This window comes from Sceloporus occidentalis, unplaced genomic scaffold (assembly GCF_023333645.1).
Source record: "Sceloporus occidentalis isolate IW3139 unplaced genomic scaffold, rSceOcc1.0.p SCAF_3, whole genome shotgun sequence".
Lineage (NCBI taxonomy): Eukaryota > Metazoa > Chordata > Lepidosauria > Squamata > Phrynosomatidae > Sceloporus > Sceloporus occidentalis.
In genome coordinates, this window is record NW_028316983.1 from 103731854 (window position 1) to 103750672 (window position 18819).

The following is an 18819-nucleotide window of genomic DNA, read 5'->3' on the forward strand; positions in this document are numbered from 1 at the left end:
AGATGGATTTACTGGTCTGATTCACAATTATTTAACAATCACAGCTGGAATGCAGTGTACAGTAGCTTTGAGTTGCTTTCAAATGTAGGGCTGTGAGCTCTGTTCAATTCTGGTACTCTGAACAAATTCATGGGTTTAGACCTTTAATTCTAGGGATTATGTCCTTTGCACCAGGCTCCAATCAGTGGGTCTCAGAGATCTATCAAAAGACAAAGTAGATCCTGCAGTCTGTTGCCTATCTATCAATACTGTGTTGTTGTTGTTGTGTGTCTTCAAGTGGTTTCCAATTTATGGCAATCCTAAAGCATGGGGTTTCTTGGCAAGATTTTTTCCTGAGTGGGTTTGCCTTCACCTTCCCCTGAGGCTGAGAGAGTGTGAATCACCGAATTGGTTTTCATGGTTGAGTGGGGACTTGAACCCTGGTACTGAGTTGTAGTCCAATACTCAAACCACTACACCATGCTGGGTCTCACCAATACTATAAAGTGAGATAAATTCTCGATTTTCCTGCAGTGGTTTAGCTGGGTTTTTTAACATCATTGAGCAAAAGAATGGTGTAACAGAATGTAGGATTAGCAGTCAAAAGACATAGTGTCCTGCTCAGCCATGAAACCCACTGGGTGACCTTGGACAAGTCACACTCTCTCAGCCTCAGGGGAGGCAATGGCAAACCTCCTGTGAACAAATCTTGCCAAGAAAAGCCCAAGATAGGTTCCTCTTAAAGTCGCCATAAATTGGAATGACTTGAAGGCACATAACAACAACATCTATTCCACCTTTTATCTCCCAAATTGATTTATTGTGGAAAGAAAAAAGATAGCAAAAGCAATTGGGGGGGGGGGGGGGGGCAGACAATAATATCTGGAATCCACCTACCCCTTTAATTTTCTGCAATTGACAACAAAACATTTCTATGGAAGCACCTAGAACGTAACTTCTGAATGCCAAACACCCCCACACATTCATTGAAAAGCGGAGCCCAGAATTGCAAGGGAGTGATTTGTTTAAAAGGAAAAGCAAAAGGACAAAAATTAGAGTATGGACACTGGCTGTATTTTCCAGATTCCCAAATGGTGTTTTGAACTTGATGAAAATTGGAAGAAATGCTTGGGGTTAACTTCTCAGAGGTAAAACTCTTTGGAAGAAAATAGTAGTAGCATAGGACAAGAGAAATAGTCACCTAGTTCTTGGAGGCATGGCGGGTAGCTGTAGCCTAAACCTTTGCATGTTTGACTAACTGATAGGTTGCAAGGTGGGACTGTCCTTTCCTAGCACAGCTGACCTGCATTCAGTCCTAAAGCCCATATGTTGAACAGAAACAAACTAACTAACTGTAAAGTTTATCACCCTCCAGCAATGAAGAGGATAAAACAGAAATGTTTTGTTATATCTCTGCAAGGCAGTGTGGATTATATGCACATGTAGAGAAAACACTGGGTGATGTTCTGATTGAGTGCACAATCATATTTCAGTTGTACTGTTTTCATCTGTTAAACTGATAATGGAAATAGCTCTGTTGTGGATATTTATTGTTCTGAATTTTCTTGGCCATTGCAGCTGGGGACATGGATTGGTTTTACTATCATGACACAATGCGTACCAGGTGAATAGTACTTTTGATTTTTAATTTTTAAGGCATTATTTTGACTGGCTTATTTTATGAAGTTTGACCTTCTATCTCTCTATCTTTTGCAGTGGGATTGTTCACCTTACTTTGTTTCATACAGATGACAGTCTGGGCAAAGGATAAACATGGCACCTATATACGAGAATTTAAGGATTATCCTAGCCTTAGAATGTCCATCATTCCTTTCTTACTATAAAGAACATGTTTCTCTGTCCCATCTTGAATTTTGGGAAGCAGTGGACTATACAGAGACATCTGTACACAAAGAAGATAATGTTATGATAGCATCATAATTTAAATGAACTGTTCAAGGTGCATGCTGAAACTATTCTGCTATAAGAAATACCATGGGCTCGAAGACCACATCTCTCAGGGTTTTGTGTTTTTGTTTTTTGACTGTTCAGAGATTCAGTATTGATTCTCTTTCCCTCCCTTACAGCCTTTTTGGTAGTGAAGGATGTTTGGAGCCAACTCAGTCCGGTTGGCCAAGCTTTTTTAAATTTGTGAAGGGGAGGAAGCATGACAATTTGCCACGAAATAGTCTGGAATTTCACCAACCTGCATATTCTAGGGAATATGCAAGGAAGGAAGTCTCCAGATGGGATTGCATCTAATAGCCAAAGCAGAACATGTTGCATGGATTGTCTCAAGAAGGCATTTGCTGTGGCAAATACACTGACATGTTGATGAAAGTGTTACTGAGAGAGAACATTAGAATGATGAAAATGCAATCTTTTATGTTAAGAATCATAATTTGATACAGTCCTGGAAAATGAAATGGTACAGTTCCAACTAGACTGTTGTCAAATTATCATTCATAACATAAAAGATTGGCTCTTCCTTATTCTATGGTTATTTTTCTATCTGTGTTTTTCAGTCTTGGAAAACATTTTTGTACTGCAGTTCTGCCCACAATTACTTGACAGTAAGGCTTACAGAACTCAGTGGAAGTTACTTCCAAGTAAATGTGAGCAAGAGTGGGATGCATGTAGACTTCTTAGTAGACAAAGTGAAGTTGAACTGCAGTCCTCCAACAATATTCCACATTTCCCAGATTTGAAAGAAATGCTACCTAGAGTTTTTCCTAGAGTGGTCAGTATGATTTAAGAAGACTCTGCACAGATCATATCAAGAAATGGGGGCAATAGTGTCTCAAACTTTAAAGAACTTGTGCATGGGCTTTATCACACAGGGTTTTTTGCATCTCTGATCCGATGTGACTGCAGGTCCAACAATGCGAATTCACATGATGTGATGTATTATCACACGTGATTGCTTTCTATGGGGGGGGGGTTGTTCCGTGGTGCTTCCGCAATGAATCCAAAGTGATACCTCATTTTGCTGAATTCGGTAACAAGCAAATTAACAGAAGTTGCTTCCAAGCTCACTTTGATTTCACTCCAAATTGATCTGGTGTGGAATGCAGCTTTACTTCCGTCCTGGTACACCCCCCCCCCAAACCTCCAAGGTCCCACATTTCCCATGATGCTGCACTGCAATTTTGCCCCATTTGCTTCTGGTGCTCGAAAGGGTAGATTTAGATGTAGATGATAGGGATGAAAGGAATGAAATAGGAGGTTGGAGGAAGAGATGGGAGCAAAGGAGGGGGCCATTGGAGGCTGGGGTGGAGGCTCCAGCTCCCAGAATTCCATAGCCTCGAGCCAAAGACCCCCACAACAAACTCCAACTCCCAGAATTCCATAGCCTTGAAATGGGAGCAAAGGAAGGGGCCATCGGAGGCTGGGGGGAGATATGACAGGAACAATTCACATGAAGGTTGCATTCACGTGAACTAGAAAGTGCCCCCCTTCTTTACCCTGGAAGCGTAAAAGGTCTCGAAGCATTCAGACCCCCACTGAGCATGCTCAAGGGTGCCAATTCGAATAGTTGAATCCGCATGGTATGCACTGGTGTGGTAATTCAACGTGCTTTCACTCTGCTTTGACTCAGGAATCATCACAATTAAGTTCTTCACGTATGATAGTTCATCACGTGAATTGCCTTGGATTCGAAGTGACCCTGCTTTACCCTCGCTACGGAAGTGCTTTGACTTGGGGCTCCTGTTTCACGTGTGATAAGGCTCTATGACTTCAGCAACAAATATTTATTTGTCTAGAAACAATGTACAGATTTTTCCACTGTTTGTAAAGAGAATATGCAATAAACTCAAGCTTATATTTTGAACTCAGCCCAAATAATTATAATACTGTAATAGATAACATATTATAGCTTTTTGGTGAAGATTTAAAAAATTTTCTGTACCAGGCAAAGCAATTTCACTCTGTTTGAAAGAGACGTATGCAATAGCGGGGGGAATTGGACTTGTGTGACCTTCCAGGTATTGTTGGATTTCAGCTGTCATCAGTCGTAGGTAGCATAGCCAATAGTGATGGATCGTGGGAATGGCAATCCAAAAACATCCAACATAGAAGGGGTGGGTAATATTGCTGGGCTTGGGGCTCAATATTGTATCTCAGGACCCTCCAGCAGCTGCCAAAACTGACCCAGAAGTGGTTAGATATCTACTTGTAGTTCTGAAAGACATGGGTTTTTTTTTTTTTTAAAAATAAAGATTGTGGGGGTGTTCCTGCAGCTCATTTTAAAAGGCAAATTGTTTTTCCTGGCAGTTTACCTTTTCTTTCTTTCTTTCCTTGCCAAAAAAAGGACAGTTGAACAGGAATTGGGGGACAGTCAGGGATTGCTATAACAGCCTTGCAGTAGGTGCGTTTGCCCATCCTTGATCCAGTGCTCTCACAATGAGCTTTCTATTCTCTCCTATACACAGCATACCCAGTCTGATACAAATCTAAAGTCAGACATTTCGGTTAAATGGGAAGTGCTAGCTGGGAGAAGTTACCTAAAGCAGTGGAAAATTGCAAATCACAACAAATGACTTTTAATGTTTTCATTCAAATTCACTCATACATTTATTAATCTTTTTTCTATTTAAAATTATCAAGGTGACTTACAAAACACAATCAAAATGTTGGCAGCAGTCTTGTAGGTCACGTAGTCCAACCCTCTGGCTTGGTGTCGGAAATCGAGAACTAGAACGCCTATGATGTCTGCTGGAAGACTTCCAGGACACAAAATCCCACCAGCACTTTAAGTGGTTTCGTTTAAAAAGCAAACACTTTCTGATCACTGACAATTTTTTCCTAATGTTCAATCAAAAATCTTCCCTCCTGGTAAACTGTAGCCCATTTGATCAAGAGCTGTCCACTCAGACACAGCAAACACAATTCTTCATAAGAATTCCTTAGGTATTTGATGTCTGCTGCCAGACATGTTGGTCACTCTGGCATACGGAAACAGTTCCTCACAAGCTTGCTAGGAAGTTCTCTATATACATGCCATTGCCTTTCCTGGCCTGACAATAGCCATGCTATGAAATCAATGGACTTATGTCTCCTAACCTACAGCACTGCAGCTGAAAAAAACACTAGATATTTATTTATGTGAAAAATGTCTACCTTAAACAAGCTTTTCAGAGTAACTTATAACATTGAAAGATTTAAAAACCTCCAACAAACAATAGAGGTTACTCATTTAGAGATTAGCTCAAAGCGAGCCACAAATAGTGTAATACTCATGCTATGGGATTCTAAAAAGGTGATAAAATTAATAGCACCTTGGGATTTCTTTCACGTGGTTTCATGTTGACATCACAAATTTACAAACTGATGTTCTAGGCCTAGGCTAAATACTCCTATTAGATTTTCACAGTGGAGAAAATGGCACATGTGAACTCCACTGCTGATCGGTTTCATGAGGCTGAAGTGAAGCTGAAGTGAGTATCCAACCTTTGGAATTTTCACTATCTGCTGACAGGTTTTGCTTCCCAAGTTAAAACTAGGACCTAACAGAAGTGAGTTGGGAATGTAATGAAGGCCACAGAAGATGAAAAGTTTCCTGTGAATCCATGAAATCTTAGCAAAAAATGCCTAGAAAAACAGTAGACTATTTTTTTCCTGTGGAATACAACTTTTTGAGTCTCTCTCTCTCTCTCTCTCTCTCTCTCATATATATATATATATAATCACTATCCACAAAATGTTAGTATTTCGTAACGGAATCATAAGTGGAAAACTGGATCATTCTTAGCTATAACTTAAACATCTGTTAGGAAGAAGTCCAAATGAACTGAGTGAAGACTGGTGCTTGATTGATACTAAATCCTAATGTTCTGCACGAGATAAATTCCACATTTTAAAGAGTTAACATTCATGCTGTTTCCCACTTTTGGTTTAGAATTAAAGTAGGAAGTGATGACATGGAGACTTAGCTTTTTAAAAAGTACCTACACTCACAGCTGATGGCTGCATTAGAGAAGAATTCTGACCAAGCTCATTTGAACCCATCACTCTGTCCAGCAAGAGTCATTAGGCACAATCCTCAGCTGCTGGGGCTTTGCTTCAGCTGATACATAGCTCCTCTAAGCAGTTGCCTGTCGATAGAAAGCAGGGGTCACCTTCACCTCTCTGTTGGCTCCAGCTGCACGAGGATGTAGAGGAATTTCCTCATCCTCCATCTGTTGTTTAGCAAAGTTCACAAAAACCTATGAGAAGAAAACATCCATGTGCACCATTAGAACTGCCTTTGCCTAGTTAGCAAAGGAAGAGGAAGAGAAACACAGATGTTTTGTGAAAATATAAAAAATAGAGGGGTCTTATAATTCCAGAGCGTGAAATTTGGAAAGATCACTCTAGGCTTCATCAACTCTACAGTAATTGTAAGATCTCAATTTGAGGTGGGCTGGTGGTGAATACTCACATCCCCCATGGGCAGATTTAGTAAAAGTACCATAAACCTGTGTGAGAAGACCAAGAGGGGTGACTTGTTTCCAAAGGCAAAATCTTCTGTAAAGCAGATGTGACAGGCATCTGCAGAGACCTCCAGAGGGCCTTGGGATGTTCCTTGAAGCATGTCCATAGGAAAATAGCTGGATTTCTTCCTCCTCATCTTGCCACTCTTTAACAACCTGGAAATGGCCATGTTTGGCAGGGGGTGTGGGGAGTGGTATTTACAATATAGACTTTGGAATGGATTTTGATAATTGCATGACCACTGCATGGTCAGAGCAGAATTCCAGCCTCTGCAATAACTAAAACAGTGAATTGTGATGGAATAGGTCTGATTTACGTCAGATGCCAGTCAGCATGTCTGCAAATGTTGCAGGCATTTCCTCACCAAATGATGGTTCATCGTTTAAATCAGCACTTGCTTTTTTTATTTTTTTTTTTGGCAGTTTCAGATAAATCTTCTTTGGCTGCACATCTACAAACGTATAACTTTTTTTTTAAAAAAGTTGCCTGTTGTCAAAACTAGTAACAGAACAGGCGGGTTTGTGGTTTGGTTGTTTGTACTTACTTGATGGGTTATTATTTCTGTTTTCAATATATCTGCAATTTACCTGATCCAGTGTGGTTTGGGTGACACAGTATTCTTCAATATGTAGGCTGTCCTTATTGGAGAGAATCAACCGGAAGATCTTGGCCAGTGAATAAGAGCATATCTGGTACTGAAGCATGTTATAGTGTTTTTCCCTCTGTACACTGCCTGGGAAGTTCAGATGTATGAAGTTCTCAGCTAGACTCAGATCCGGAGGCAATCCAGGTTTAGGAGCCTTGATTTTCAAGGTGACAATGTATCCATCTCCATATCTGTGAAAGGCCAGAGGTTAATGAAGTGATGAGTGTGCATTCATGTAAGTATATTGATCAAATGTAGAGGCATTTAAGAAATGCAATTGATCCATCAGCTATCCAAACTGAAACTGGCTGTAGTTTCTTATATCTTAAATCTAGAATTAAAAGTGGGGTGTGGGTGTATGCATGCATAGTAATAACAGTAAGGAAATAGCAACAGGACAGGACCGGCATGGAGGAACACAAAGAGATATTTCCAAATGCATACAGCCAGTATTTCAGAAAGCTTAGGATTTGATTAATAAGGTACTAATTCTTATATAAACAAAACAGAAATTGAAATGCTGATTAGGGACAGCAGACTGCACCAGACCCTTGTGCTATTTTCAGTGTGATCATGTGAAAATGAGTTGGTGCAGACAAAAACACAGATTGGAAGCCACACATATTTCCCAGTCTGCTAAATACAACAAATGAACGCTTGTCTCATGGCTTTCAATAGTCTGTCTTCTTTTGTATTTCAAACTACTTTGGATTCCTTGCATGGCTCAAAATGTGCAGCATATTCAATAGTGAAACAATTATCAATTTTGGTGTGTTAAAGTAATGAAGAGGAAGTGTGATGTAAATAAGTTTTAATAATGGGTTTAGCCACTGCAAGAGCAACATGGATTCACCTGCACCACCTGTTTAGGAAAGCAGAAGGTGGGCACCGTATGTTCGGGTATTCCATTTCAGGTGCCCAACCTAAACAGAAAAGTGTGTCTATTAAGTTGGATCCAGAGATGTTCAAGAAAATATCTACTTGTCTAGGGCTACCCTTCACCCCATTGCTGTTTTTTATGCTTCCTAAAGCTATTTTTGAGGGCTGATGGTTACATTTCTGGGAAGTGGAATTACTGACAGCCTTCATGCCTAATGGTGCTCTGTAGCTGTACTACCTTATCAAACTCTGCATATAATGTTATGTTCTATATGAGACACCCACATACATTCAGGTTCCAGATTTGTGGATCCACAGTATGAGGAAGGGGCCCCTATTGTGCTCCTGCCTCCGTTATTGCTGCCTGTGAAGAGCAGAGCAGAAAAGAGTAGCAACAATGGGGTGAGGATTCTTGATGGGCTGTGTAATTGGTAGGTACCCAAAAACATCACATTGTGTACTGAAGTCAGTAAACTGATGCACGTGAAAAAGCAACTTATTTTTCCCTATAGCACATAGGTATAGCAAAGATAAATTTAACACAGTTTCCTCAAGGAACCATAGACTGGACAAAATTGGGGTGTAGTTAGGAATCTTTGACTGAGAATCTAAGACCTTTACCCAAATAATCATTCCAGAATTTCTTTGGAAAAGACAAACTGTTATAAAATTTCACGTCTGGAGTCCAGCTCTGTCCCCCAAGAATGGTCTACTAATCTCTTTCTCCCATTAAATTCAGTGCAGAGCTCTGTGGATTGCACCTTAAAAACTGAAACATAAAAGCCATGATTTTCTTACTTAATTGTACTAGAATAAAAGTGAGAGACAAGTGCCTAGCTTACTTGTATTTGAGATGCTGGATAGTGCCCAGGCATTTGAATGTCCCCTTAACCATGATGGCTAAGCGTGTACAGAGTGCTTCACATTCTTCCATGCTTGGAGAGAGAGAAAAATGTATGTAAGGCAGAATGCAAAATCAACTTCCTACCCCCATACAATCCCCTGGTTTTCTGTCCTAGTTAAGACTTATCCGTATTGGGCCAGAATCTGGACACCAGGCAATAAAGCTCCTGTTGTGTCCTACATTGGCCTTGCTTTTTTGCACAGCCATCATCACAGATATGTAAGAGGGGAGGGCAGAAAAATAATAACAGTAAGAACTAATTGTGATTGGGGGCAAGGGTGAGCTCAAGGAAATTAGGAGTGAGATTTAAATCCCACTCAGCTATAAGTGGGTAACCCTGGACCTTTACTGTTTCTCATCATAATGTACCTCACATACCTTTTACAAGGATTAAGTGACAAGAGCAAATGAGACATGCTGTCCTGCATTCCTTGGCAGAAGGACAGGATGAAAACATTTTAAAAATCTCTATGCACTCAGAAAGCTAGAAGATCAGGAAAGAGGTAACACAGGTTAAAAGGTTTCTCCCTGACTTGGTAGCATTCCACCTGCAATCAGACGTGGTACATATTTATTTGTGCCATGCCTTGAGATCTTTTGATATAGGAGGGGGCAGGACATTTTAAACAATGAAATACACTACTAGGAGGAGTGCATTCCATACTGTTTCTAAAAAATTGAATCAGCTGTCTGTGGGAGCAAGGACCTTGGTTTCGTTGCCAATTTTGTGTGAGCATGTTTGTTTTACCTGTGTGAGGTCAGAACCACAGCTCTTCCGTCTCTGATCACACTGACAATTGAGTTCCATAAGAAGCGTCGGGACTGAGGGTCCATTCCTGTAGTTGGCTCATCCTATAAGAACAGAATTAGTGGACCACAACAATTGGATATTCCCTTTTTAATAAATATGGTGATGTATGCCCTACCACTGCAGGAATGTTCATGTTCATGTCTCAAGCCAGGAACAAGGGCCTTCTGTTACTGTGTAGAAGCAATGAGGATGGAGATCAATGAGATGGGATTTAAAGAGGAGTTTAAAAAAAATAGAGGGACATTATTTACATTTTCTATCCTTTGAATTTTGCCTCACAGTGTAATACATTTCTAAGAGGCTCAAGTTTAGGGTTCAGTATTTTTGCTCTAGCTCATTCTAAAACTAAATGTGTTCTTCTGTAAAGGTGAAATATGTCTCCAAATTTAATTCAGAAAACAAAGACATGCCTCAAATACTAGAAGTCTGGGAAATGCTGATAAGGAGGGCATCACATAGCTTGCTAGTCTTCATCATGGACAGAAAGAAAGGACATACAAAACATGACTGGTAACAAATTACACAAAAAAACCTAACCCATCCACTCACTAAACAAGTCAATGGGAAACTGCCTGGAAATATGGTTCATCAGGGACATTTTAAATTTTCCTGAACCTTGCAGAATTAAACTGCTTTCTCTGCTTTCTTCACCATCAAGCTACTTACCAGAAGGACTAATGGAGGGCAACCTATTAGTGCAATGGCAGTGGAGAGCTTGCGCTTGTTCCCACCACTGTAGGTGCCTGCCAACTGATCTGCATATGCCAAGAGACCAAGCTTCTGAATGCCCCACTCAGCTACCTGTGGAAGAAAGGAAACCAATATTATAGTTACATCAAATATTATGGGAGCACCCCAATCCATGATGAGTTCAATGCAGGTACATAATGGGATCCTTACTGAGGACCAAAACACACTGCAGAAATAATCCAGTTTGAGAGCACTTTAACTTACCTGGCTCAATGCTAGGGAATACTGGGAACTGTAGTTTTGTGAGACATTTAGCCTTTTTGGTTAGAAAGTTCTGGCACCACAACAAACTACAGTTCCCAGAATTCCCTAGCACTGAGCCAGGGCAGTTAAAGCGGTCTAAAACTGGATTATTTCTGAAGTATGTTTTGGCCCTGAGTCTGGTTTAACACCCTCCTTGGTATGCATGCAAGAGTACCCAACATGTCAATTCATGACAGACAATGGGAGACCTATGTGTATTTTTATTTATGCAGACTTACACAAATATTCAAGAACTATTTGCTTCTTTAAAACATTTTCCATACAAGCTTTTGCTGATTTACATTCCAGTTTATTGCCTTTAAGATTGTTTCCTATTATTCTCTCCTTACATTGTATTATATTGGATTGACTTTGAGATTTTATACTGTTCACTGCTCAGATATTTTTAAAAAAAATGAATTGAACAGTATATACATTTTAATTTAATAAAATTCCAAGTGAAAGGAGAAGGGTATTCTGGTTCAAGAGAATAAAATGCACAGGAATATATCCAACAGTATGGCGCAAACCACTTAAATCAATGAGAGTTGAGTTAGTTGTGGCTAATAAGTCCCATTTATATCACTGGATCATCTCTAGGTAGACTTTATCCATGAATAGAAACAAGTGCCACCTGAGCTGGAATAAATAAAAGATTTGAAGACTTTTACATTATGACTCCATAGACATGCACTCACTTTAGCGTTGCTCAGAGCATATCTGCACACTGTGTGGAGGGATGGGTATAATTCTGTTATAGCAACACAAAGGAAGGGATTTGAAGTACTCTAGCCTAAATCCAGTGTGATGCTGATGCACACTACAGAACTTCTTTCTCTTCTCATGCCTCCTGCAAACTTAGGAATTCTCGGGTGTTTTCCAGCTCTCTGATATTTTGGAGTGCTTGAGGAGGCTGAGCTAGAAAAGAGAGATGATGAATTCCACTGTTTCACCAGAGGATCTGCATATTGGATACAGCCTTCTGCCTGCAGCTTGGGACTAATGATTGTCTGGTCAGTTCAGAAATTTCCAGGAAAAAGTCTGAACAAATTTCTGAACTGACCAGTCAATCATTAGTCTCAGGCTGCAGGCAGAAGGCTGTATCCAATATGGAGATCCTTATTTGTGCTTCATATCACATATATGGGAACATCATACTTTGCTGTGCAAATTAGGTGTCCTAGTTAGAAGTTGTTGTACCACCAAGACATTCAACCCAGTTCTGTATAATAGATGTGTTATGGGTGCAACAGTGACTGGGATTGCATAGTACACTGTACATAATACACACTGAAGTCCTCTGGTAAAAACTTACTGCGGCCAGCAAAAACGGCTGGCGGTGGCTACCCAGAGGACCTTTTCTTCTGCCACTCCCAAGTTACGGAATAGCCTGCCGGAGGAGATCCGACATATTGTCAGTCTTGACTGCTTTAAAAAGGTGGCCAAGACATATCTCTTCTGGCAGGCTTTCCCAGACTAGCCTCTCAGTGGCCTCCCATCAATTGCCCCTGCTTAGTTTATAATTAAAATGCATTTTTATTGTGGATGGGAGGGTTTATAAATTATGATGTTTTACTGTATTTTAATGTTGTTTTACTATTGTGAGCTGCTTTGATCTGCTTGGAGAAGTGTGATATAAATAAATGTTGTTGTTGTTACACAGAAATAACAGCAGATCCATTGCTCTGTGTTACACACTTGGGAACTCACACAAACCTCCACTGTTGACCCTGATAGTGCAAAGACATTGTACAACTTCATAGATTGTATCTGCAGATCAGTTTCTCTGCACAAAACTAACACAGAAATGGGAACAGCCAAAACTGATTACCTACATCTTCCACAGAGGTAATTGTTTATCTTCACCATAACACAGATTCAGATGTTATACAAACCACAGCCTCACATAACTCCCTATTGTGCACGGTTATCACTGAATGAAGCCCAAAGAACATTATCATAAAACAGATTGTTTGGTGCTCTTAAACAAGATTTTTAATGTGTAATCAGCCTTGTAGCTGTTTGTCTGCACCCACTTTTGATTTATTGCTCTCCCTCCTTTTTTTAAGCATTATGCTTTAAATGTTAGTGAATGTTGAAGAAGAAATTGTCCGTACCCTCTCCACTTCTGCTGCTGGCACACCACGCAGACATGCATAAAGACGCAAGTGCTCTCTTCCTGTGAGCAGATCATCAATAGCATCGAACTGGGGGCAGTAGCCCATGTTTTGATGAACATCAGAGATATGAGTCAATATACTGGGGGGAAAAACAGTAAAAGGGTGGTGGAGAGATCTATTTGAATTCCAGTCACATTCAATCCATAGCTTTGGAAGAGAGAAAAGAATCAAGCAAAGGCAAGACTGGAAAACATACAACCCTCCAAATGTTGAGCTGCAATTCCCATAATCCCTTGCCAGTGGCTATGCTGTAGTCTAACAATATCTTGATGTTCTCCACCCTGCATGGCATCATTATCATAAATGTACATTTGGAAATAATCTCTCTTAAATCTGTAGAAAGCAAAGTTTAAATCTCTTCATCAGAGCTTGGTTATCTCTTGCTTCTCTTATATGTGATAAATGTTTTTTTTTTAATGAAAAGGTTTAAAGATTTAGTAATGGCCCACTTTGGCTGTATAACAGTACATGACAGCAATATATACACACTGTGGAAACAGACTGTAGGTAAATTGGTGGTGGTGGTGGATTGCATTTCTATATTGCATGTACATGTGTGACAGACAGCTCAAACAGTTCCAACACAGTGGGTACACAGATTTTAGATTTGGCACCCAGTTGCACCTAAATGTCTGAAATAGCTCTCCATGTCCCTATCAGAGCAAATATACATACATAGAGGGGAGAGGGGAATCCTGGGGGAATAAAACCATCCATTTTTGGGTGGGAGAAAGAAGGGGGGAAAACATAGAATACTTTTTTCCTGTTTCGTCCTTCCATACCTTAACATCTCTAGTACTAGCACACAAATATTTCTGGAATGCCTTCTGCTACCACTTAGCTAAATGCATTTTCATTGGTTGATGTGCTGACATTCTACCCTGAAAGATTCAATAGATACAGGTCCAACTCACACCTATTGGGAACTGCAGTTTTGTGAGACATTTAACCTTCTCTGTCAGAGACCTTTGGTACCATAATAAACTACAATTCCCAGGATTCCCTAGCACTGAGCCAGGCCAGTTAAAGTGGTCTCGAACTGGATTATTTCTGCAGTGTGTTTTGGACCACAGACTTCTTTTTAAAAAGGAATGAAAGATATACATGTAATAAAAGGTGAGCAGTCATATATATATCTGTACTCCCTAAGTCAAGACAGCCAAAAATAAGTACAGAGGTTTTCCCTTCTCCAGATTTTAATGGAAATTATTCATGTTGCCAGTTCAGTGCTTTAATATTAAACCACAATTGTGAACAATACTACTCAGAAGAAGAGATACAATGCAGTACAGAACAATTTTGTTGTTGTTGTATGCCTTCAAGTCATTTCCAACTTATGGTGACCCTAACATGAACCTATCATGGGGGTTATGGGGCTGAGAGTGTGTGACTTACCCAAGGTCACCTGCCAAGCAGGTTACCTAGTGGGTTGCCACAGCCAAGCAGGGAATCAAACCCTGATCTCCAGCATTGCAGTCTAACACTCAAACCACTACACCATGGTTCTCACAGAAGAAATACCTGCTAACATTATGTTGTGATGTACTGCACCTCCAAATGTATCAGTTTACCATATCAATGGAGATCAGAGATATATTCTACAAGGATCAGAAATGCTGGGTGAATCCATTCTCCTCTTTCCCATGGAGAGCCAGTGTGGTTGACTTGATTTGGTTGGTGAACTACAATGGGGGAAAGCCAAGTTCAAATCCCCACTTTGTGATGGAGTCAAATGGGTGATCTTTGGCTGCTAACATTTCTTTCAGCCTAAACTGGCTCATAGGGTGGCAGAAAGAAGAAAAATGGGGCAGCGGACCATGTATGACACACCTTGAGCTCCTTTGGCTTAAAGCTGTGACATCAATGTTAACAAAAAAGAGCTTATAAATAAACAACCTTATGCAAAAAAATATAGATAATTCTTTTCACAGCCTGAGAAGGGACATATTGCTAATGGCACTTGCTCTGTTAACAGATATAGACTGCTATACATTGTTTACTGTGTTGGTCTGTTTTGGCATTTGTCACAACTTACCTGTGGCCAGCCACTATAGCATCTCCAGATGTTACTTCAGTATCTCCAGTCAGCATTTTGAATGTTGTTGTTTTGCCAGCTCCATTCACGCCCAGGAGACCAAAGCACTATGTTATATATTAGCACAAAATTTGTTACTTCCAGAAGATTTTAAAACAGAGTTACTTTAAAGTATGTTACAGCAATGTTGGACAACTCACCTCTCCAGGACGAACACCCACGCAGAGCCTATCTACAGCGGGAATATGTCTTCTTGCATAAATCTAGAGTAAAATGGGGATTTTTAAAAAATGCCTTTGTTCTGTGAAATCCATGGCTAATCTACCTGAGCCAATTTTAGGGCTGACAGATGGCATAATACAACAGAAAAAAAATATACACGAAATCCTCCAAGTTAAATACTGTACTGTTAATAAGACAAGCCATGGTAAAAATGAATAGGAATATATCAGTTTTGTTTAATGCTTTAAAAATATAGTTTCCCTTATAAATATAGCAGGTTCAAAGAAGGTGGCACATCTATAAACCAAATAACTTCTCTTTTCTAGAAACAATGCAGTGTTTGTGTTTAAGGCAGCCAGTAATGACGAAGCTTGAAAACTAGAATTTTTAGTATCACAGGAAGCAATACATTTTGCTTGTTCCAGTTAAAATAATTTCTGGAAATTACCTTGGTCAATTCTTGCAATTTTAAAATGTCTGTTTTGCCTCCTCCATTCATTATTCGTTGTCTTTCCTCTGCAACATCCTCATCTTCATCTATAACAGGCATCATAGTTTTTGGGGAAAGCCTGAAGAAACAAAACAAAACAGACAGACTGAATTTAATAATTCAGTTCATGTCTGAAGAACAACTTGCATTAACCCTTCCCTGCCCAACACACACACACACACACTACTTTGAAACCAAACACGTCTACACTAATTTCATATAGATAAGACATCTGAAGGCGCAGAGTTTTCCAACATACCATCTGGTAGAGAAGAAATTATGCTGCATCAGAAGATTCAGAACAAAATATGCAACACCCTGCACTGCCAAGGCAACCATGTTTTTTCCAGCAAAATCCCAGTGAAACGGATTCAAGACATGCTCTTCTCCTTTGGGATGAAACCAACCAAAACCGTTCTTAATTACTGCCTGAGTAAAGCTTTGCTTCTCTAAACAAAAGCTACTAAAATAATTGACTTCATTACCAAGGAACTCCTACACAGGTTCCCAAAACCATTCATAAGGATGCTTCATGATGCACATTTTAACTCAACTCAATCATGCTGTATCAAACACAGAAATTAATGACGACACAGAAGATTGTTTGGAAGACCTGAATTAAGGATAAGGAAGTGCCTAGTATTTATTTCACCAACATTTTAGGAGCCACCCTAAGTAGAGGATGGAGGGAGAGAGGGCGGGAGATACAGGCAGACAGACAGGCAGACAAAGAATGGCCTCTGATCTGTTTCCAATAAAATTTTGATTTAGAAGAGACAAGAGAAAGTGGAGAGGCAAGGAAGATATCAGTGTAAAAAAAGATGAATATTCACAAGCACAATTAGCCAAATTCCAATTAGATAAAAATATTCATACAGTGAGCCCTTGGTATCTGTTGTGATTTGGTTCCAGGACTGACCCCCTCCCCCTGTGGATACCAAAATCTGTGGATGCTCAAGTGTTGTTATATATAATGGCATGGTAAAATGTTGTTGCTTATATAAAATGGCAAAACCAAGGTTTGCTTTTTGGAATATTTTTTAATATTTTCAAGCCATGAATGGTTGGATCTGTGGATACAGCAACTTTGGATATGGAGGGCTGACTATATTAGTATACACTAAAAATATATGCTTCATTGAAAACAGTATCTACAGCGAGTGTTTCCACTCCCTGGAGGTATAATGTGAAACACTCCCTGTATCAATTGCAGAGGTTGTATACCACATTTCCTCAATGCACCTCACTAGAAAAACTCTTGTTGGGGGTCTTCTTCAGGCATTCATTCATGGAGACTAAATACTCCAATTTATTTAAAATGTTCACCAACATTTTGCTCCCTAAAACGATTCTAAACTTTGGACAGAGTCTGCCATTGCAATGCCAGCCACATATGCAGTCACTCTGCTTGAACAAGTCTCTGGGTAGAAATTTGCAAATGGAAAATGAGGAGGCAAATTTGTTTCTCCACCACATAGCTTCAGAAATCAGATGTTTTGCCATAATCAAGTTTCACCATATCAAAATTAACATGTTCAAGAAAAGTCTGGACTTCTCTCAGCAATCTATATTGTTGGTGCTTTAAATCTATGTGGCATTTTGTACTACGGCACATTCAAGGCGTACTGACATTATAATATGCAACAATTCAGGAGGGATGGGGACTCAAGAGTCAGCATTGCATAGTGATTAAAGTGTTAGATTGGCACTTGGAAGATCTAGGTTCAGGGGTCACCTGCAGCATGAAACTCAGGTGTGGCTTTGTGCCAGTCACTTTCTCTATCAGCCTGATCTATCCCACAGGGATATTGTGTTACCTGGGGAGGAGAAGACCAATGTAACCATCTTGAGCTCACTTGAAGAAAAGCAGGGATATTCGTGCAATTTATAAACATAAAAGTTATTAAATAGCCTTACCACTGACTATGTCAGGGAAATGTACTTTAGTTTACCATATAAGAACATCTAAGTGAAATATAAATCTAAAGCTATATTCACTTTGCCTATTGGCCTGAGTATACCTGCATCTGTAACCTGAAAGGAGGGAAGGCAGACTCATCCTCCAGGGTGTCAGGAAAATATTGGCAGGGCAAACCCAAGGCACAAAATTACACTTAGCTGCAAGAACAACCCCACTTTCTTTTGTACTTACCAAAACGAGCATATACGTCAGTCACTGCTTGGTTCATGGCTAGATCAATGAGTCCACGGCCCAGACAGAAATGAGGAAAGACTAACAGGATACTTTTCAAGGTTTTATTGAATTTCAGCAGAGGCTGCAAGAGACAAAAATACTTAGGTTACCATTACCTCCGTATGCCAGTATCCTTGAAAAATGAAGAGAATGTTTGAAGTTGGGGCACTCTTCCTTCCCAGAACCCTTTATTATGGTTATTAAGTGAAATCTGAGGGGGTGATAGCTATGCAAAACAAGAAGTTGAGCTGGCAGAGAAGCCTTTATCTGCAGTGCCATTGAAGAAAGGGAAAATCAGGGGACCTCTCAAAGGACTTCTTCCTTTTGCAGCACCCATTTACGTATAATCTCTAGGATTTCAACATCTTTTGTGCTGGGGCCCCAAGGCCACAAATGAGAAATTCATGCATCTCAAATGAGTTCTGACACTTTTCTTTTCAGAAACCATACCTGCCAAACTCTGTCATAAATCTCACTGAGGAACATATCCGCAGGTACTCTTCCCTGCATTGTGGATAAAAGCACCATACTCTCCTTGTTACAATAAAGTCTATAGAGAGAGGTCACTCACCAGGTTGTTTTCAAAAAGCTCCAGGATAAAAGTAATGGCACTGCTGTTGATACCAATGAAGAGGTTGATGCAAGACAAGGCAACATAGGCAGTGCTGGGGATGCTAAAGAAGCAGGATGCTGGGTACATCAGAGGAATTATGGCCCATCTGCACATAAAAGTCCTATTTTAATTCTTTTTTCAGACACAGTAGGTCAGTAAATATAAGAATTATTGTATCGACAGTAATTAACTAGGTGAAAATTATTTTGGCTATATTGTATTTGTATAATATAGATACAGTGTAGAAGAATCACTTTTTCTCTTAGTGCCTATTGGTTGATTACTTGCAAATAGAATTTAAACTGTTGTAAAAAAAAATCTGTTCATGTTGGATCAATTTTTCCTGAACACTTCAATTCCTACAAAGAATACCCTGGAAATTACTTTCTTATTGGGAGT

General features: G+C 39.8%; 2 protein-coding genes across 8 annotated transcripts in view; one reads left to right on the forward strand and one right to left on the reverse strand.

Annotated features, from left to right (window-relative positions):
* Positions 1-3428, forward strand: part of LOC149316506 (very-long-chain enoyl-CoA reductase-like) — a 40862-nt gene extending 37434 nt beyond the window's left edge. For all 3 annotated transcript variants that reach the window (XM_089515703.1, XM_089515705.1, XM_089515704.1), the window contains exons 12-13: positions 1558-1603; positions 1696-3428. In XM_089515703.1, the coding sequence (XP_089371829.1) occupies positions 1558-1603; positions 1696-1823 (174 nt within the window). In that variant the 3' untranslated portion in view covers positions 1824-3428. The remainder of the gene's footprint in view (positions 1-1557; positions 1604-1695) is intronic.
* Positions 3429-5671: 2243 nt separating this feature from the next.
* ABCA4 (ATP binding cassette subfamily A member 4) overlaps positions 5672-18819 on the reverse strand; it is a 120960-nt gene continuing 107812 nt past the window's right edge. For 4 of the 5 annotated variants that reach the window (XM_089515697.1, XM_089515699.1, XM_089515700.1 and 1 more), the window contains 12 exons: positions 18379-18526; positions 17766-17889; positions 15873-16002; positions 15572-15692; positions 15102-15164; positions 14902-15008; positions 12804-12945; positions 10360-10494; positions 9631-9734; positions 8821-8913; positions 7041-7290; positions 5672-6185 (listed from right to left, as the gene is read on the reverse strand). In XM_089515697.1, coding sequence (XP_089371823.1) covers positions 6063-6185; positions 7041-7290; positions 8821-8913; positions 9631-9734; positions 10360-10494; positions 12804-12945; positions 14902-15008; positions 15102-15164; positions 15572-15692; positions 15873-16002; positions 17766-17889; positions 18379-18526 — 1540 coding nt within the window. In that variant the 3' untranslated portion in view covers positions 5672-6062. Of the gene's footprint in view, positions 6186-7040; positions 7291-8820; positions 8914-9630; positions 9735-10359; positions 10495-12803; positions 12946-14901; positions 15009-15101; positions 15165-15571; positions 15693-15872; positions 16003-17765; positions 17890-18378; positions 18527-18819 lie in introns of those variants that run through there. The other variant, XM_089515702.1, reaches the window with a different exon arrangement.